This window comes from Etheostoma spectabile, chromosome 24, assembly GCF_008692095.1.
Source record: "Etheostoma spectabile isolate EspeVRDwgs_2016 chromosome 24, UIUC_Espe_1.0, whole genome shotgun sequence".
Lineage (NCBI taxonomy): Eukaryota > Metazoa > Chordata > Actinopteri > Perciformes > Percidae > Etheostoma > Etheostoma spectabile.
In genome coordinates, this window is record NC_045756.1 from 11,040,324 (window position 1) to 11,056,992 (window position 16,669).

General features: G+C 40.4%; 2 protein-coding genes across 5 annotated transcripts in view; both read right to left on the reverse strand.

The window, feature by feature from the left end:
* Positions 1-9,460, reverse strand: part of ect2l (epithelial cell transforming 2 like) — a 14,518-nt gene extending 5,058 nt beyond the window's left edge. Inside the window, exons 1-13 of one of the 2 annotated variants that reach the window (XM_032506295.1) lie at positions 9,203-9,460; positions 8,192-8,304; positions 7,855-8,017; positions 7,507-7,762; positions 7,009-7,243; positions 6,763-6,898; positions 6,037-6,202; positions 4,207-4,335; positions 3,971-4,063; positions 3,220-3,426; positions 1,719-1,822; positions 1,444-1,599; positions 1,218-1,304 (exon numbers count right to left, since the gene is read on the reverse strand). In XM_032506295.1, the coding sequence (XP_032362186.1) occupies positions 1,218-1,304; positions 1,444-1,599; positions 1,719-1,822; positions 3,220-3,426; positions 3,971-4,063; positions 4,207-4,335; positions 6,037-6,202; positions 6,763-6,898; positions 7,009-7,243; positions 7,507-7,762; positions 7,855-8,017; positions 8,192-8,304; positions 9,203-9,352 (1,995 nt within the window). In that variant the 5' untranslated portion in view covers positions 9,353-9,460. Of the gene's footprint in view, positions 1-1,217; positions 1,305-1,443; positions 1,600-1,706; positions 1,823-3,219; positions 3,427-3,970; positions 4,064-4,206; positions 4,336-6,036; positions 6,203-6,762; positions 6,899-7,008; positions 7,244-7,506; positions 7,763-7,854; positions 8,018-8,191; positions 8,305-9,202 lie in introns of both variants that reach the window. The other variant, XM_032506294.1, reaches the window with a different exon arrangement.
* Positions 9,461-10,292: 832 nt separating this feature from the next.
* ccdc28a (coiled-coil domain containing 28A) lies at positions 10,293-15,994 on the reverse strand. 3 transcript variants are annotated; one of them, XM_032506297.1, is made up of 6 exons: positions 15,916-15,994; positions 15,132-15,311; positions 14,810-14,991; positions 14,453-14,607; positions 11,765-11,787; positions 10,293-11,623 (listed from the first exon to the last, which is right to left on the reverse strand). In XM_032506297.1, exons 2-6 carry the CDS (start codon positions 15,284-15,286, stop codon positions 11,569-11,571), a joined length of 570 nt encoding a protein of 189 aa, XP_032362188.1. In that variant the 5' UTR covers positions 15,287-15,311; positions 15,916-15,994; the 3' UTR covers positions 10,293-11,568. The 3 variants fall into 3 exon arrangements, with proteins under 3 accessions (XP_032362188.1, XP_032362189.1, XP_032362187.1); XM_032506298.1 differs by lacking the exon at positions 15,916-15,994 and adding an exon at positions 15,582-15,878 and having other exon boundaries at positions 15,132-15,307; XM_032506296.1 differs by lacking the exon at positions 15,916-15,994 and adding an exon at positions 15,582-15,876 and having other exon boundaries at positions 15,132-15,315.
* Between the last annotated feature and the right edge of the window lie 675 nt (positions 15,995-16,669).

Here is a 16,669-nt window from a genome sequence, read left to right on the forward strand (position 1 = left end):
AAGAGCATCCATCAGTTAAGTACCTTGGTGTTCTGTTTTTGACAGATCTCTCAACCTTTTCTACATCTAAACAAACACAACACTTGCTGGGTTGGTGGTTGCTCTGAAAACATCAAAATGATCCTCCCTAAATCAGATTATAATAAAAAAAAATTAAATCTGTTTATTAATCCACAGTGGGGAAATTACAATTTACACTGTGTGTACACACGTTGTTAGTAATCACACACAGGCCTGAAATACACACACACGCTCAGGACCTATACATGCACTAATGGAGAGATGTCAGAGTGAGTGGGCTGCCAGTTGAATCAGCACCTTGAGCAGTTGGGGGGTGTACGGTGCCTTGCTCAAGAGCACCTGGCAGTGCCCAGGAGGTGAAGTGGCATCTCCCCAGCCACCAATCCACACTTTTTGGTCCATATGGGGACTTGAACTTGCAACGCTGCAGTTCCTAACCCAACTCCCTACGGAATGAGCTACTTTAGGATTCAGTGTCTTGCTCAAAGACACATGGCACCGCAGGCAAAATAGGCCACGCAGCTACAGACCAACCAACCAACCCTGGTTTTAACCCGTCTTGTATTCCTGTCGACCTGCAACTTTGTGTTTTTCTGGGTTGAAATTTTTTGTTGGTATTTCTCTACACTTTGATATTTTTGTTCATTTTATTCCAATTGTTTTGTCACTTTTTTGAAGTTTTTTTAAATTAAGTTTTAGTCACTTTTTTAACTATTTTTTTGGTTGCTTTTTCTGATTTTTTTGGGGTCAACTTTTCTGATTATTTTGGTCACTTTTTAAGCGTTAAAAAAAATAAAATTGATTTTATTTTCCTACATTTTTGTAGTTTTTTTTCAACATTTGTCACGTTTTTCAACATTTGTCCCTTTTTTCAACGTTCTTCTGTCACAGTTCTGATAAAGAAAGTTTTTGGAAACAGGTCAAATTTGACCCGAGGACAACAGGAAGGTTAAAAAAAGGTATTATATAAGCTTCCCATAGTTCATAGCTGAAAGGGCCCAGTTCCTATAAATTGTCAGTGACTATTTTCTAGACTTGAATGTACAACACAACCTAATATTTGTTCAGTTTCAGGAAACATTTCTAAGTCTGATTAGGCTTCAATGGCCGCAATGGCCTCTCAGCAACTACATATCCTGAATGAACAAAGGTTTTGTTATCTTTTTGATTTTAATGTTCCAGTCAGTCTTAGCTACCTTCAGCACAGCGCCCAGTCTCCCCAGATAAAGACACTCGCTGTGGTGGAGCTCTCTGGCAACGGCACCTCTCCAATCAAACTCTGTCTAAAGACAGGGAGAAGGAAACGGGGTGTAAAGATGAAGTGTGCTCCTCCGAACATCTCGGCATGGACAAGTTCAAAGCACACACACACACACACACACACACACACACACACACACACACACACACACACACACACACCTGCTCAGGTGTCAGGCCGAAGCATTTCTGTGAGCTATGTGGTGTTGAGGAGAAATCATCTGCTCCTTCGTTCCTCCACTTTTCCCCTCCACTGCACTCTTCTCCCTCCTTCTTCCATTTTGTCAGGAAAATGGCAAGAAACTCCAGAGGTCTAGTCTGAAGACGTAAGAGCAGAAATAAAGAAACACACACTGACTCATCCACAGTTGATAATTGAAAGGACATGTTTTGTTGTATTTGTGTATTACAAAAAACTCCCTTACAGTACTCTCCACCTGTTCCTGTCTTGTGAGAGCAGTGAGTCCCTCAATCAGAGCCTCGTTCAGATCTTCAGACACGCAAAGATCCTCAAGGCAGATGTTCTCGCACAGAAAATGACCTGTAAATATATGAAAAGATTCCTCAAAATGTTTACAGGACACAGAGCATGAAGACATTGGTTTAACCCTTGTGTTGTCCTTGGGTCAAATTTGACCCATTTAAAAAGAAATAAAGTGGGTTTCTTTCAACCAAATTTTCAGAAAAATAAAGTGGATCGTTCCGCACAACGCTCTTCACGAGTAAAATAAATGATCAACCCTCTACTTTTTTTTAAATGTTGATGTTTTATTCAATTTTATTGCATTCAAAAAACATTTGTTATGAGAGAAAAATGTGAAAAAAGTGACAAAAATGTCCACAACAGCTTTAAAAATGTGGGGGGAAAAGCCCACAAAAAAAAACATCAAAAGGCGCAAAAAACAAATGGATAGAAATATTGGAAAAAGTGACAAAGACCCTTTTTGGTTTTGAAAAAGACAACCGAAACGTTGAAAAAAAAGTTAAATAAGTTGCACGGTCAACGTGAAGACAACACAAGGGATAAAACTGACATTGCTCCAGCTCTGTGTGTGTGTGTGTGTGTGTGTGTGTGTGTGTGTGTGTGTGTGTGTGTGTGTGTGTGTGTGTGTGTGTGGTGTGTGTGTGTGTGCATGCATTTAACCCTCATGTTGTCCTCAGGTCAAATTGACCCGTTTTCCTATATAAATGTTCTTTAACCCCAAAATAACATGATTGATTCCACACAACGCTCTTTGGTAAGTGCAAATCTCTACTTTTATTAATTTTGGGGTGTCTTATTCAATTTTATAGCATTTGAAAAACAAACTGAAGTGGTTTTGAAATAGTATTGAGTAAAAGTTGCCATTTTCCACTCTGTGATTATCCATCAACATCCATTCCTTTAATTTTAGTCTAAATAATTCTTAATTTCTGATTTTCTAACTCAAACATTAGGTATAATTTCCTATAAATGAGGTTTATTGACCATAAATTCCACAAATAATTGTAAAACTAAAGTTAATAAGTTAGTGTCACGTAGTGTTGAAAATATCTAGCATATCAAACAGTGAAAAAAAAGCATCAAAAGTGTTGAAAAAAAGGGACAAAAACAGAATATAAACTTCAAAAAACGTTGCTAAAAAGCATCAACAAAAGTGTTGATTTTCAATTTTAACGGGAAGACAACACAAGGGTTAAATGACATCTTTACCGATCTAATCAAGTCATTATTTTATTCTGTTTGTTTGTGTGTGTGTGTGTGTGTGTATATGTGTGTGTGTGAGTGTTGAAAACGTCAACACAAGTGACAAGCATGGAAAAAATAGCGTGAAAAGTGTTGAAAAAAGGGACAAAAACATAAGAAAAAGTCAAAAACATTGATAAAAAGCATCAACAAAAGTGTTGATTTTGACGGGAAGACAACACAAGGGTTAAATATACTTTCGTGAAACCCACCCAGAGCTCGGCCCCTGGCCTGGAGGCTGAGCCTCTGTAGCCGTGTCCCCAGGCGGTCCCTGAGCTCCTCCAGAGCCTCGTCCATCCACTGAGCCTGTCGGCACCAGCCCTGTAGCACGCTCTCACACACAAACTGCAGGGCTGGGGCTGCTGGTTCCTGGTTCCAGAGTCCGGTGCCCACACTGCCATCAGACCACTCACCCAGAACTGGCCAAGGAGGGGTTAAAAAAACAAATGTTGTGGCTTCAACATACTTGACAATAATTTACACTTGGTGGTGGGTACTGTGATCTACTGATTAATACAGAAAAAGCTGAAAACATTTCTAACAAGTTGTAATCCTTAAAGTAACTATATGTACATTTATTTCATTTATTTTAGAAGTTATGGCTGATACTGGGGCAGGACCATCACAGAAAAAAGGGAATTAAACAAAAGCTAAAAGGGAGAGAGACAGATGACGGGCAAAAACCTGAGTCCACCTCACAGACTGAGACAATTACAGGATGGTAAATGATTCAAAACTGACCCCGAATTGGCCATCAGGAATGTAAAATGTATATTTCATAAAAAAAAAACTAAAAAAACTAGTAGCCTATATTCTGCCTATAGTCTGTCTTTGTGTATTTTCTTGTCCCTTGTCGCCCTGGACTTGTGAAAAGCACCCTTGGGTTTCATGAAAGGCTCTACATAGATCTAAGTTATGAAATAACTGAAGTATATGAGTCAGTCTTGTGCATGGGTGACTCACTGTTCTGGAAACTTCCGGTGGCAAGACCCATTGGCGCCCGGACCTCCAGACCGGTCAGAGTAGAGAGAGTCTTGATGAGACTCACTCCTGATGCTGAGGAAGAGAGAGAAAGCAAGAGGCAGAGTGGAAGTTATTGACACAGCCATGGACGCAGGTGTGTGTGTGTGTGTGTGTGTGTGTGTGTGTGTGTGTGTGTGTGTGTGTGTGTGTGCGTCCTAACATCTCTGTCTTCCTACCAGATGCAGCCAATGGGGTGAAGATGTCAATCCCTCCTCCTTCCTCGGTTGGTACCACCCAGCCACCCAGCTTTTCCCAGAATTCTCTATGTTTAGAGGTCAGTAGAGTCTTCTCTGACAGGCTACTACCTGAAGAGTCCCAGGTAAAACAAAGTGGATTAGTAGACGAGAGAAAACAAGGTTTTAGGCAAGAGTAGACAAGAGAAAACAAGGTTCCTTAGATGATTTTAGGCAAGGCAAGGCAGCTGTATCTGTATGGGACATTTTCAGCAACAGGGCAATTCAAAGAGCTTTATTAGAGCAGTTAAAAATGATTAAGAATGTAAAAACAGATAAAATATGAGAATAAAAGTTACAGTGCAGTATAAGAAATTAAATATTAAAGAGCAGTTAAAAACAGCACAAAATGTGGCCACGATCAAACCTTGTTTTCTTAATAGGGACTTAATTTCACACATCTGATTTGTCAACAACATTTATTTTCAATTCAGTGTGATTTGTAGCTCAGTCCAGCTCCCAGAAACTCTGTTCTGTCATTATAATAAAACAAATTATATTATTTTAGTGAGAACTCATGAATGACTACAAATACAAATACAAACGAGTACAAATGACTAACGTTAGGGAAATCTGTTTTGTTGCACGTTTCTGGATTAAAAAAAAAAAAATACTGTATATATACATCGGCCAATATATCAGATTATCTGATTTTTAAATAACCAAATATTTGTATTGGTATCAGCCTTAAAAATTCCTTTACAGGTCGGGCTCTACTACAAAACAAATAAAATCCACAAAACTCTCTGTACTCTGTATTTCTCAGTAGGACTATGTATGTATGTCTATGTATGTGTATGTGACTCTCACGCTCAGAAACTCAAGTGAAGATAATGACCACTTCTAAAGAGTCCATCATGTTTCTTTAATCCTCCGTGTCCTCCGTGGCTACTAGCAACTGCGTGGGGGAGGGGTGGGGGCGGTGCGCTATCACAGAAGGCTTGTATCATGTGGATTATTTAGAATTCCTCATGGGGGCAACAGAAACCACGCACTATAGCTTTAAAGAACAATTAAAACCAGGGCTCACTGATTTGGTGTGTGGTGGGCTCATACCAGGTGCCAACTATGTGTGACGTCACCAACTGGTTTGTGGAGATCTGCCATGAGTCGTTGAGTTTCCCGTTACGGGGTCAGCCATGATGGTTGCGGATGTGACGATTTTAGACAATAGGGAGGAGTGAGGGAGGAGTGAGGGAGGAGCGGCTTACACTCTATGTCACGTTACACACTTTCACAGCACCACCCTAAAACACCCCCTGCTTTCACACCAATTATAAAATCAACAAGACCATAATTCAACAAATGACCATCATTCTGTGTTGCAGAAGACTTAAAACTAGTGGTTGAGACCATAAACGCATTATGAAAATGTTTACTGAGGTAATAAATCAAGAGATAAGTGGGTCACTTTCTCATAGACTTCTACAGAAACCAACCTCCTTGTGTCACCCCCTGCTGGAATTCAGATGGAATGCAGGTTTAAGGTAAGGTTGCTGAACCGGATGGTTTGTCCATTAATGTTATACAGTCAATGGTCCATAACATAAATCCATGCAAGATTTATGATGATTAGTCTGTGTGGCCATTGCTCAACCAAGGGACTGACTTTAAAGAGGTACTATCATAATAAAATAAGCCATGAAACGTTTTAGCAGATGTGCTGCACAGTATCCTGAGAGATAAACCTCGAGCCCTCGACGCTGAAGTCTACTGGACCTAATCACGGCCGTGTTTCCACTTATTAAGATACACAGGATTATTAATTCTCACTGTGAAGCAGATGGATTTCCTCCGTTCCTCCTGGAGCTAGTAGGCCCAGTCTCTGAGCTCTCTGCCCAGAAATAGCCCTCTCCACCTGGGTTAGCAGAGCTGAGAGAGTCCCTCTGTGGTCGTACAGAACCACAACTACTCCTGCTTTCACACCACTCAGCACAAGCTAAATGTAGCATAGAGAGAAAGAAAAAGAGCAGACAGGGAGAAATATTAAATGTTTATCTTCCAACTGGGCCTTTTTATTTTTTTATGGCGTTTTTCCACTTCATGGTATCTCCTCCACTTGCCTTGACTCTGGTACTTGCTGAAAGGTACTTTTTGGAGTACTACCTCAGTTTGAGGTTCCAAGCGAGCTGAGGCGATACCAAAAGGTGACGTGAAAACCTGCAGACTGCTGATTGGTCGGAGAGAATCGTCACTATTCACTGCGTCTCTATTGCTAGCGACAGACGGGGACGGGGGGGACGGGGGGCGGGGTGTCCTGAACAAACCTGCCGTGTTTCCCGGTAAATAGTTTTTCCAGCGTTTTTTTTTTGCTGCCTCCAGGTTCATTAGAAACTACTTTGCCTTCTGGCTGTGGCAACACGCCACAAAAACAACACCTTCGCATGAGGCGGTACTAGTCGAATGGAAAAAGCAGGACGGGGCACTGCGGTCAAATGGAAAAACGCCATTACATACAAAATAGATGGTGATTTAGGACTGACTCTTTCTGTCTCTTACCTCATAGGCAGGAATTCTGTTGGAGATCAGCAGTAAGAGGGCAGGAATGGTCAGATAGATGGGTGAAACTGGGTGGGGCAGTGCAGGTCTGCTAGTGAAGGAGGACAGCGCTGCACTGGCTTTGCTCAGTCTTTCACTGAAAAAGAAGCAGTACATTAGAAAAGCCTTAAAAACAGGTAACTCAATGTATTGTATCTGAAAACGCAGGCAACGGAAATCATTGTGGGTCAGTGTGTAAACAATCACCTGTTAGGACTCGAGGCTTGGACTCTCTCCAGGCTTTGAGCTGCAGTCATGGGCTGTCCTCTGTCCGGGCTAGACCAGAGGCTGGGAGACCCAACAGTCCTTGGAGGCCAGGAGAGAGAGGGCCAAGAGCTGAATGTTATTCCAGAGCTGGGCCTCCCTGTCTCGGTTCTCCCACCTCTGGCTCCTTCTGCCTTTGTGTAGCTGCCCCAGGCTCTCCTGGTTCTCATAGACTGTCCTGCAAATATGACAGATATGGTCTCTAAGTACAACTTTTCTAAGATAACTTAAAGCCATTTCTGCTTAGCAGTTTAGGACAGAGTTTTGCATTTTTCTCAAACGTTGACACTGTATACAGTAAAGGAGAGAAGAGGAAAAACACGAGAGTGTTGATGATATTTCATAAGGTTAACTCGCAACTTTGATGACACCTAAAAGAGTGTTCCTATCATCTTGACACCTTGTTGTCTATTTTGATTTCTTTCTTTCTTTCCAACTCACTTTTCTCCTCCTTTAGTTTGTCTCTGATCATCTGCCTGATCCTCTTCTCCTTCCACCTCTCTTCCTCCTCCTCCGTAATCCCTGTGCTCTGTTGGTTGAGGGTCCCGTACTGCTCGGCCGCCTCCCGGGGAGTGAGCCAGTCCAGCGTGGACACGCAGGAGACATAGTGGTTCTTCCACGCTCCATATTCTTTCTCTCCTGGAGTGTAGGGAAGGAACCAGCCTCTTGTGATGCACCGGCTGGCCCAGAGACAGTCCTGGACAGAAAGAGACAGAGGCAATGCAAGAGAATTAGTCTTAATGTAATGTAGAAACGACCGTGAATTCAAATCTTCTGGGCTTTTTTTACCTGTTCAGCAAGGACCCTCCAGTGCCAGCTGACTTGGGCCACTGAGCAGAGGTCACGAGGGGACAGAAATGACATCACATACAGGGACAGAAACCGTGGCAGCACCGCCGTGAAGTCCACTTGAGTCACGGGAACCGTCTCGATTAGAAAATCCCTGCAATACCTGGCCACAATGTCAGAGGATTTCATTAAAAAACAATGTGTAGGAATTGGTTTGTAGGTTTCAAGCTGAGAGAATAAAAAAGTAATGTCAAGAAATTTCTTTCGCCCCAAAAGTAGTACACCAACACTTTATTGTTTTGACCCAAATACACAAAAGGCTAGAGAAAGACCTTACTTGAGCTGTGACTTGGTGCAGCGTGTGAGCAGAAAGTGCAACAGGTGTTTCCTCTGTCTGTCGGTCCACAGGTCAAACCAGTGGAGCACCAGGTTCACCCTCTCCTCAAATAACTGGGAGGAAATGGGGGGGCAGCAACACATTTGATACAATCAGTGAAGAACGTATGGAAGGTGCACCTCATTGCATCAGTGTCTGGCTGCTCTGCCAAAAGCTACAACGCTAGCTTCAAAAACATGGATGAAGACTGTAGGAATGATGAAGTAGAAAGTAAGAGAGATGGTGTGATAACGGCTGAAAACATTGCTCTAACTGGGCCCTTATTGTTAAAATTCTTTTTTGGAGGGGTTAATGGGGGGACATGAAGTTTCATCTCAATGTAAATGTATTATTTAAAAAGTGATCCTTTATGCTGTACATCTCAGTCAACCTTTCAGAAAACCACCATGCGTTTTATATGAAGTGGAATTTATTGGGGATATAGGAGAAGCAAAATACTTAAATACGGATATTTTAGGCTATATCTTTTTTAACTTTTTCTTATGTTTTTGTCCCTTTTGTCATCAGTTTTGATGCTTTTTTTCAATGTTTGTCACTTTTTTTTGACATTTTCCACACTATTAACTTCAGTTTTACTGTTATTTTTGGAATTTATGGTCAATAAAAAAAATAATGCCTCATGTTTGAGTAGGAAAAGCAGCTTTTTCCAACATTTTTGTCACTTTTTCAATGTTGTGGGTGTTTTTTTAATGCTTCTGCCATTTAAAAAAAATATATTTTTAATGTTGACATTGTCACCGCTTATTTCGATGGCCCATTTTTTGTGCCAAAAAAAATCCACTGTTCAGATTTTGACCCAAGGACAACATGAGGGTTAACTAACTAAACTGTTATTTCGTGTTAGCACCACTGGCTGGATCATAATGTTGCCAGTCCTGCCACCTGGTGGCTATTGATAAAAAATACATTTAATGTGTCTAAAAGTTGACAGTGCCTCGACTTAGGTCTGACCTGCAGGTTGCTCGTCTTGTTGTTCAGAGGAGTCCAGGTGCTGAAGCAGGCCCCGGACCGCAGGCTCCGGACCGGCTGCGGGTCGTAGTCCGTGCCGCTGAGCTGCCACTGCTTCACCGAGTGGGGGCTCGATTTCCCGGTAGTCTCCATGTTCTCCGAGCATAAAACGCCTCGACTTGTGTTTAAATGTGTGAACTCCCACTCAGATTTAGCTTTGTAGACTGCACCAGGCGGCCATTGTGCTGCTCTGCTCCCTGTAACCTTAGAGACGCATCAACATGAGGATGGGCGCATTCCTCCACACAGCACATCCCTCCTCCTGCACATTAATAAGTCACAAGATGAGCATGGTGCAAACAGCAGGTTGTCAGCATAACCAAGTTATGCCAACTTCTTTAATGTGAAACTTCTGTGGGGTTGAAAGTGGACAATAATATGTTTTGTGCAATAACACTGGCTTGAAATGTGTGCACTCTGCTGATACCATACCGTTTCATAACTTCCTTTAACTATGTAAACACCGTACATATTCACACTCCTAATATTTCTTTATTTATATTTCTACTTGATATTTCTATTTGTGCCACTGTAACACAGAATTTCCCTTCAGGGATTAATAAAGTATTTCTGATTCTGATAAATGTATTCATTTATGGAGTATGTATACAAGCATGAAATCTTATTAAACTACAAGAGAGCTGCCAAATGTCCATCAACAATCTGTGATGATACGCCAACACTATTCATATTACGATGCAATTACGTAATCAATGCATTCATTTGAATAGTGTTCATACCTCACACTCAAACCACAGGAACATGTGAATAATGAATGGATACAAAACCTGAAACACACAAGCTCTATTACAATGTTAATAACTGCAGTAAGAGACTTTTGCACTATTAATGGCTATGGGTTAATTTATGACACACAAGTACCAAGTTAATATGAAACGGAGGATATGAAGGATATATTTCTCTCCCCCCCCATTACTTCCTCCCTCTCTCCTCTAAATTGAGTATTTGGCAGCATGTTTCCCTTTAACATGTTTTTTTTTTTAATGGATGGTTTCAAAACAATGGCCAAGAGTTTCAGACAACACATTTATTAAGCCAATAAAAATAAAATCACCAAACATTTAAAACAGTTATATATAATTGTCCCACATCCCCCAACAACACTCGTAAAACAAGAAGTGACACATTAAAGGGGATAAATCACATCTAATGAAAGCAGCATCAAATGATTATCTTAAAACACAGAATCACATGTTCTATGGAAGTCAATTAAAAGGCAAAAATGATTACATTTGAAACATTAAGGCATGGTTGTGATGTCAACATTTGGACTAGTATTTTCCAGCGTCAAACACACCAGTGATTATGTGCAGTGTGTTTCGCATGTTGCATGGATATGTGCAAATATATTCAATACTGACCAAGGTGTTGGAGGTGATATCAGGCCACTCACATGTAGCAAGAAATCATATGCAAAATCACAAACTGGGGTCACAGCTCATTTTCATACTCATCTACTGTGTGTTTAAGTGTTATTTTAATGAATGGAACTACAGTTCATTCTAATCAGGATATTTTTTGCATATAAGATTCAAGCTTACCTATAAAGCTTATAGTTTGTGATATTAGACACTCCAATTGACCTGTGACAATAGATAAGACAAAGTGCAACAGAGTATATATATGTGTATGTGTGTGCGCATATATATATAAAAATATGAAAATTATAGTCAGTTCACTTTAAACAAAGTAAAATCACTGAAGATGTCATTTTAAGAACTTGTGAACTAATCAGCTGTTTGAAAAAGGTGCTTTATCTCAATATAACTTTGGTTAGAGAAGTAACGCAAATATAAATTGTTTCGAAATTAGGGAAACTGACAACTTTGACGACTTTAAACAGGTCATAACAGGGACGCACCAATGCCGATATGAAGAGTATACTGCGCTGTAGGTCAGACAGTAGCTGAAGTTGTCATAGCTCCATCATTTATAAATGGGATTAGAACGGCAAAGAGAATACATTGTATCAGATTTATTAGGATGGTTGTGAAACGCAATCATATTAGAACCATTTCATACTCAATATTAGCCACCGTATTTACCACTCCCTGTTAGAAGTGTGGGGGGGGGGGAGAAGGCTGTTAGTGCATCCCTGTTGTGACCTCTTACAATACATCCATCCCGCTGTACAGACCGGGAACGCTGGTCAACAGCTTTCTTGCCATTTCTGCCACAAAAGTTAAGAGCAACAGTGCCTCGAGCTTGCTTCAACTCCACCTTGACCACTGCAGCCCCTCCAGGTGACGTGGGGGTAAGTCAGATGGGGTTGAGAAGAAAAGACAAAATCAAATACTGGCAGTCCTCGGAATCTCTTGGGAGTCGGCTAGATTCAGTTTCTGACTGGAGAAGCAGGGTGAAGGAAAAACACAGCCACAAAGCTGAAGGCAGAGGTTTAGCTTTCACTTTAAAGCCATTCAAAAGCAGTTGTGGACTAATATGATGCTGATAATAAATGGTGAATTTTTAATATCAAAAGGATACATCGAAGAACTCAGCTCCTCAAGCTGTGGAGAAAAGGAACATTTTAATCTAGTTATGCATGTCAGCAGTTTGTTTGGCAACCTTTGACCACAGTAGAGGACCTTCTAGAGTTGATCCTATGTCACAAACAAGCAGCAGCTGACTAATCTCTAACCCCAGATTTCCACCGGGTGCGGAACGGGTGTGGATCCGCTCCGGAACGGCGGCGGAGTCATTAGGTTTCTATTAATGTCAATGTGTGTATTTTCATCGACTGCGTCCCAGCTCCGGCGATCCCCAGCCCTCCGGACAAGATACGCAGAGCTTCTATTTTTGCCGGACACCAAAGAGCTCCGCAGCAATTCAGCACACGGCAGATAGTGCGGGACAGGAGGTCGAGCACAGAAACAAATGAAACATCTGGTTAATTTTCAAATTAAAAATAGACCGTGCCCATGGCGAATCATATTTCCCTGCACTATACTTTGAAAACACAGCACAGAGTTGTTTCCTCTCTACTCCACTGGATGGAAACAAACTGTTGTTGTTTTTGGGATTCTATTGATGTCGTGGGTCCTCGCGACTTCAGCTGTCAGTCACGGCTGCAGCGGTTCCGCAAGAAATACAGATCTGGTGGGTATTGACGGACCGGGGAGCACGGAGCCGATCTGCAGCCGGTGGAAATTGGGGGTCAGAGTTAAAGAGTTAGGAGGGGGAAAAGCAGCTAAATCCTTGCTGGGATGTGGAGTACTTACATCACATCAATCAACAGCTTCATCCAGAATAAATAGGTACATGTAACAGCACAATGAGCTCAATGTGCTGTCCCTCTCAGCCCCCCCCCATCATATCACTTGTCTGCTGTACAACTGTTCAATAGGCTGTATTAGCCCTCCTACATAATCTGGAGTGTGGTCATAACATCTTCATCTTATAAATTATTCCCTGTTACATATTGTTCTTATTCTTATTCAATCTGTCAGTTTATATGTTATGTTTATATGCAATAGTCAGTTAATATTTAATCATGATCTAGTGCACTGTTCAATCCCTGCACTGTTAACCATTGTGCAGTCTACCATAGTATCTCACCTTATCATGGTCATTGCATCTCTGTGAGTGATTATTATTTTTATTCTTATGTGTGATATATGTGTGTATATATATATATATATATATATATATATATATATATATATATATTATGGCATGCCGTTTAGGAAATAATATATATATATATGAAGTTAGTATGGAATGAACGTCTGAATATATGGAATGAAAGTCTGAATATATTGAATGGAAGTCTGAATATATGGAATGAAGTCTGAATATATGGAATTGAAGTCTGAATATATGGAATGAAAGTCTGAATATATGGAATGAAGTCTGAATATATGGAATGAAAGTCTGAATATATGGAATGAAAGTCTGAATATATGGAATGAAGTCTGAATATATTGAATGAAGTCTGAATATATGGAATGAAAGTCTGAATATATGGAATGGAAGTCTGATATATGATGGATAATGAAAGTCTGAATATATGGAATGAAAGCTGACGTCATTACGGCGCTGGCGCCATCTTGTGTTGTGGCTGATTAATCAGGATGTAACAAATGTGGACGCTATGAGTGAATCGGCTAGGAATCTAGTGTCAGCTATTTTGAGCAATGAAAGATTATTAACACTCTGGCAAATGCATGTACGGGCCAAAATACTGGTAACCGTATCCAGTGCCCACACCATTAGCTTCCAGTTGAAGTGTTACTTCTGCCGACATCTCCCAAAGAGACTCATAAATTCCTTCAAGAATGATGCATAATGTTCTTTCGGCAACGTTTTGTTGAACAGGATTGCTTATAAGCACTAAGAATGTCGCAATAATGGAAATATGATCCTCAAGGTGACGCTATCTAATTTCCAAACTGTTTGTGTCGTTTGGAGTATGACCAGTTGTTGCAAAAAAACCCTGCAGTTCAACAAAGTATTGGACTATTTCAGCCGATGCCATTTTGTAAATCCAGTGAATTCAGAAAGGTATCCCTTTGGTGACATTTCTGTCAATGTATTCCAACTTTCATTCCATATATTCAGACTTCATTCCATATATTCAGACTTCATTCCATATATTCAGACTTTATTCCATATATTCAGACTTTCATTCCATATATTCAGACTTTCATTCCATATATTCAGACGTTCATTCCATATATTCAGACTTTCATTCCATATATTCAGACTTTCATTCCATATATTCAGACGTTCATTCCATATATTCAGACTTTCATTCCATATATTCAGACTTTCATTCCATATATTCAGACGTTCATTCCATATATTCAGACTTTCATTCCATATATTCAGATGGATAAACTTCATATATATATATATTATTTCCTAAACGGCATGCCATAATATATATATATATATATATATATATATATGTATATATGTGTGTGTTTGTTGTGTTATGGTTGTCTTGCTACTGGATGCCTAAAATTTCCTTTGGGATGAATAAAGTGTCCATCTATTTATCTATCTATTTATTTCAGGAATTTTCTACAAAATTGTGGTTCTGTCTAATAAAAGCCTATAGGCTATAACATTTGGGTTTCTTAGAGAATGCTATTACTCATAAATATAAGTAAACATAGTAAGGAATACAGTCACACAGTCAACCTTTGACAAATTATGCCATTACGGTCTTACATTAAGAAGTAATTTGTCCATGTTGGTGTCGCAGGCCACTTTCTTCTGGTCCTCTGGCATTTCATCCACCTCGCTGTAAAGGTCAAAGTGCAAACGAGCCAGCTTCTCCTGCATCTCTCTCACCTGCTCCATCTGGTCAATGGAGCACTCATTGCCTGACAAACAGGGGAGATGTATTAAATTTAAACACCAGAAATGCTTGTGCATTAATATCAGATGTTAAACGTTCAGATAACATGACGTGTGTAATGTCTGACTCTATATAACTCTCGGAAGTTGCACAGGGTTGTTTTCATCTTAAGACTGGTGTGGGACAATGTGTGTTCTGGTGAAGGGTCTCTTTGAAGTCCAAATTACCAAATGCTTGTAGTTTCCCTGAGTGGAAGTCGTTGAGGAGACTGAGCAGGCCGTTCTCCATCTCCTGTACATCTGATACATCAGTCAGAAAGGAGTGCTGGATGATAGGTGCTGCCTGGCCCTGCTTCTGATTAGGTCTACCACCTAAACCCAGCTGCTGCCTGGGTTTGTCTCTAACTCCCCTGGGGAAAAGACACATACAGTCAGGAGTTATAATTAGGTCTGACTAGCAAAATAACATACTTTCATTCTTTAATTTCTGACATAACACGATTTTATCAAACTATTGTTATTAAAATAACTGTAGCTGCACAGTTGCTACCTCCTATTTTTGCTCTTTTGGCTCCCCGCGTTATGGCTTGAGCCGACGTGCCGTCCCCCGGAGGAAGCGGTGGTTTTCCGGCCAGAGCCACCGGCAGGAGCCGCGGTGTTGGTGGAGATTCTGGGACTCTTTCTCTTTAGCTTTCGCTCCTCCATAACTTCATGTTACGGTGCTGTCTAGTTGGCTAAATAGAGGAAAGACACGAAACACTGACACCAGAAACCGCAGTGCACTGTAGCTAATTCAATACCGAAACCTGCGCCTAACCATCCAGAAACATAGCTAACCCTTCAGGTATGAGGTTCGGGACCAAGCTAACGTTAGCTCATTAGATAGCTGGTCGGCTAATCCTCACACTGAGGCTGACAAAAGCGCCCGTTTGAGTTAGCTAAATACCGCAAACAGAAGCCGAAATACCACAAACAAAAGCCGATGGACACATGTACTTACAATTATTGCTGGGTGTATCGTTTGTAGTGTGTGGCACGGCAGAACGGTCCACACGACTTAAACACTTGTTGAAACATAAAAATATGCGTATGTACCCCGCAGGCTAGTGAGCTAGCCTGTAAGGTAACTCTGAAAACTTCCTGTTTTGGTGGAACGCAACGGACCCAATCATGGCCAAATTCCAAATCACGTATTAACCATTACATAATGGACTAAATACAATATGTCATCTCACTTAACACGGTGATGAAATTACAGTATTTCGGAATAGCACACGAGTATTTATTTTCTACTAAAGTAATAACGTAACTTGCTATTCAAGTCTCTCACCGACTCTGCTTAGTGTGACTCGAGGTCCCTTAACAACGAATTGGAACTAGGTACAACGGCCGTATTCAGTTACAGTCTTGATGAATATCTTGTACAACTTTGCTGGCTAAATATTGAGAATTTTTAAATCTCCTCATGTATTTGAAACATTTGAAAATGACTTTCTCGAACAACACGTTGGCGATTAAAAAAAACCAAATCATTAAAACTACTTGATTAGTGTGAAATGCATACTAAATAATCCCATTGCTCACAGTTTTACAAGACCTTTGCTTTTTGTTTCCATACAATTTTATTTATTTATGCTATTTATTAATTTAATGTAAGAAAAATGTAATGTTCTCTTTGCTTCTGCTTATACACATGTTGTCCATGATCTTTAGAATCATAGCACAAGAAGATTTTTCCTTTGAAAGTGAACTATAATGGAGATGTAGATGCAGTAAATGACCACATGGGGGAGACAAGTGATAGAAACATGAGTTTTAAAACTCATGTGTAAGTTCTGGGACCACATACCAGTGGTGCCATCACATGGTGGAGACCAATTGAGGGTCTTTGATTAGGTTATTAGGATTCTTGGATTCCCAGCTCAAGAAATAATGCAACAGTAAAACTTTTGATGTTATTGCCAATGTCTTCTTAACACAGGTTCCTGTTTCCTGTTAAGTTGGAGTAGGATTTCCATATATTTCAGTTAATCAGTTGAACCCAGTTCTACCAATGAAAATGAAGTAAATTGGAACTCCCTCTAACCC

Excerpts from the sequence above, each read along its gene's own strand:
- ccdc28a (XM_032506297.1), bottom strand. The coding sequence starts at position 15,286 with ATGGAGGAGCGAAAGCTAAAGAGAAAGAGTCCCAGAATCTCCACCAAC. Across the intron at positions 14,992-15,131 it reads CAAAAGAGCAAAAATAGGAG|GGGAGTTAGAGACAAACCCA; the intron begins GTAGCAACTGTG and ends TCTTTTCCCCAG. Across the intron at positions 11,624-11,764 it reads GAGGAGCTGAGTTCTTCGAT|TCAGAAACTGAATCTAGCCG; the intron begins GTATCCTTTTGA and ends CTGCTTCTCCAG.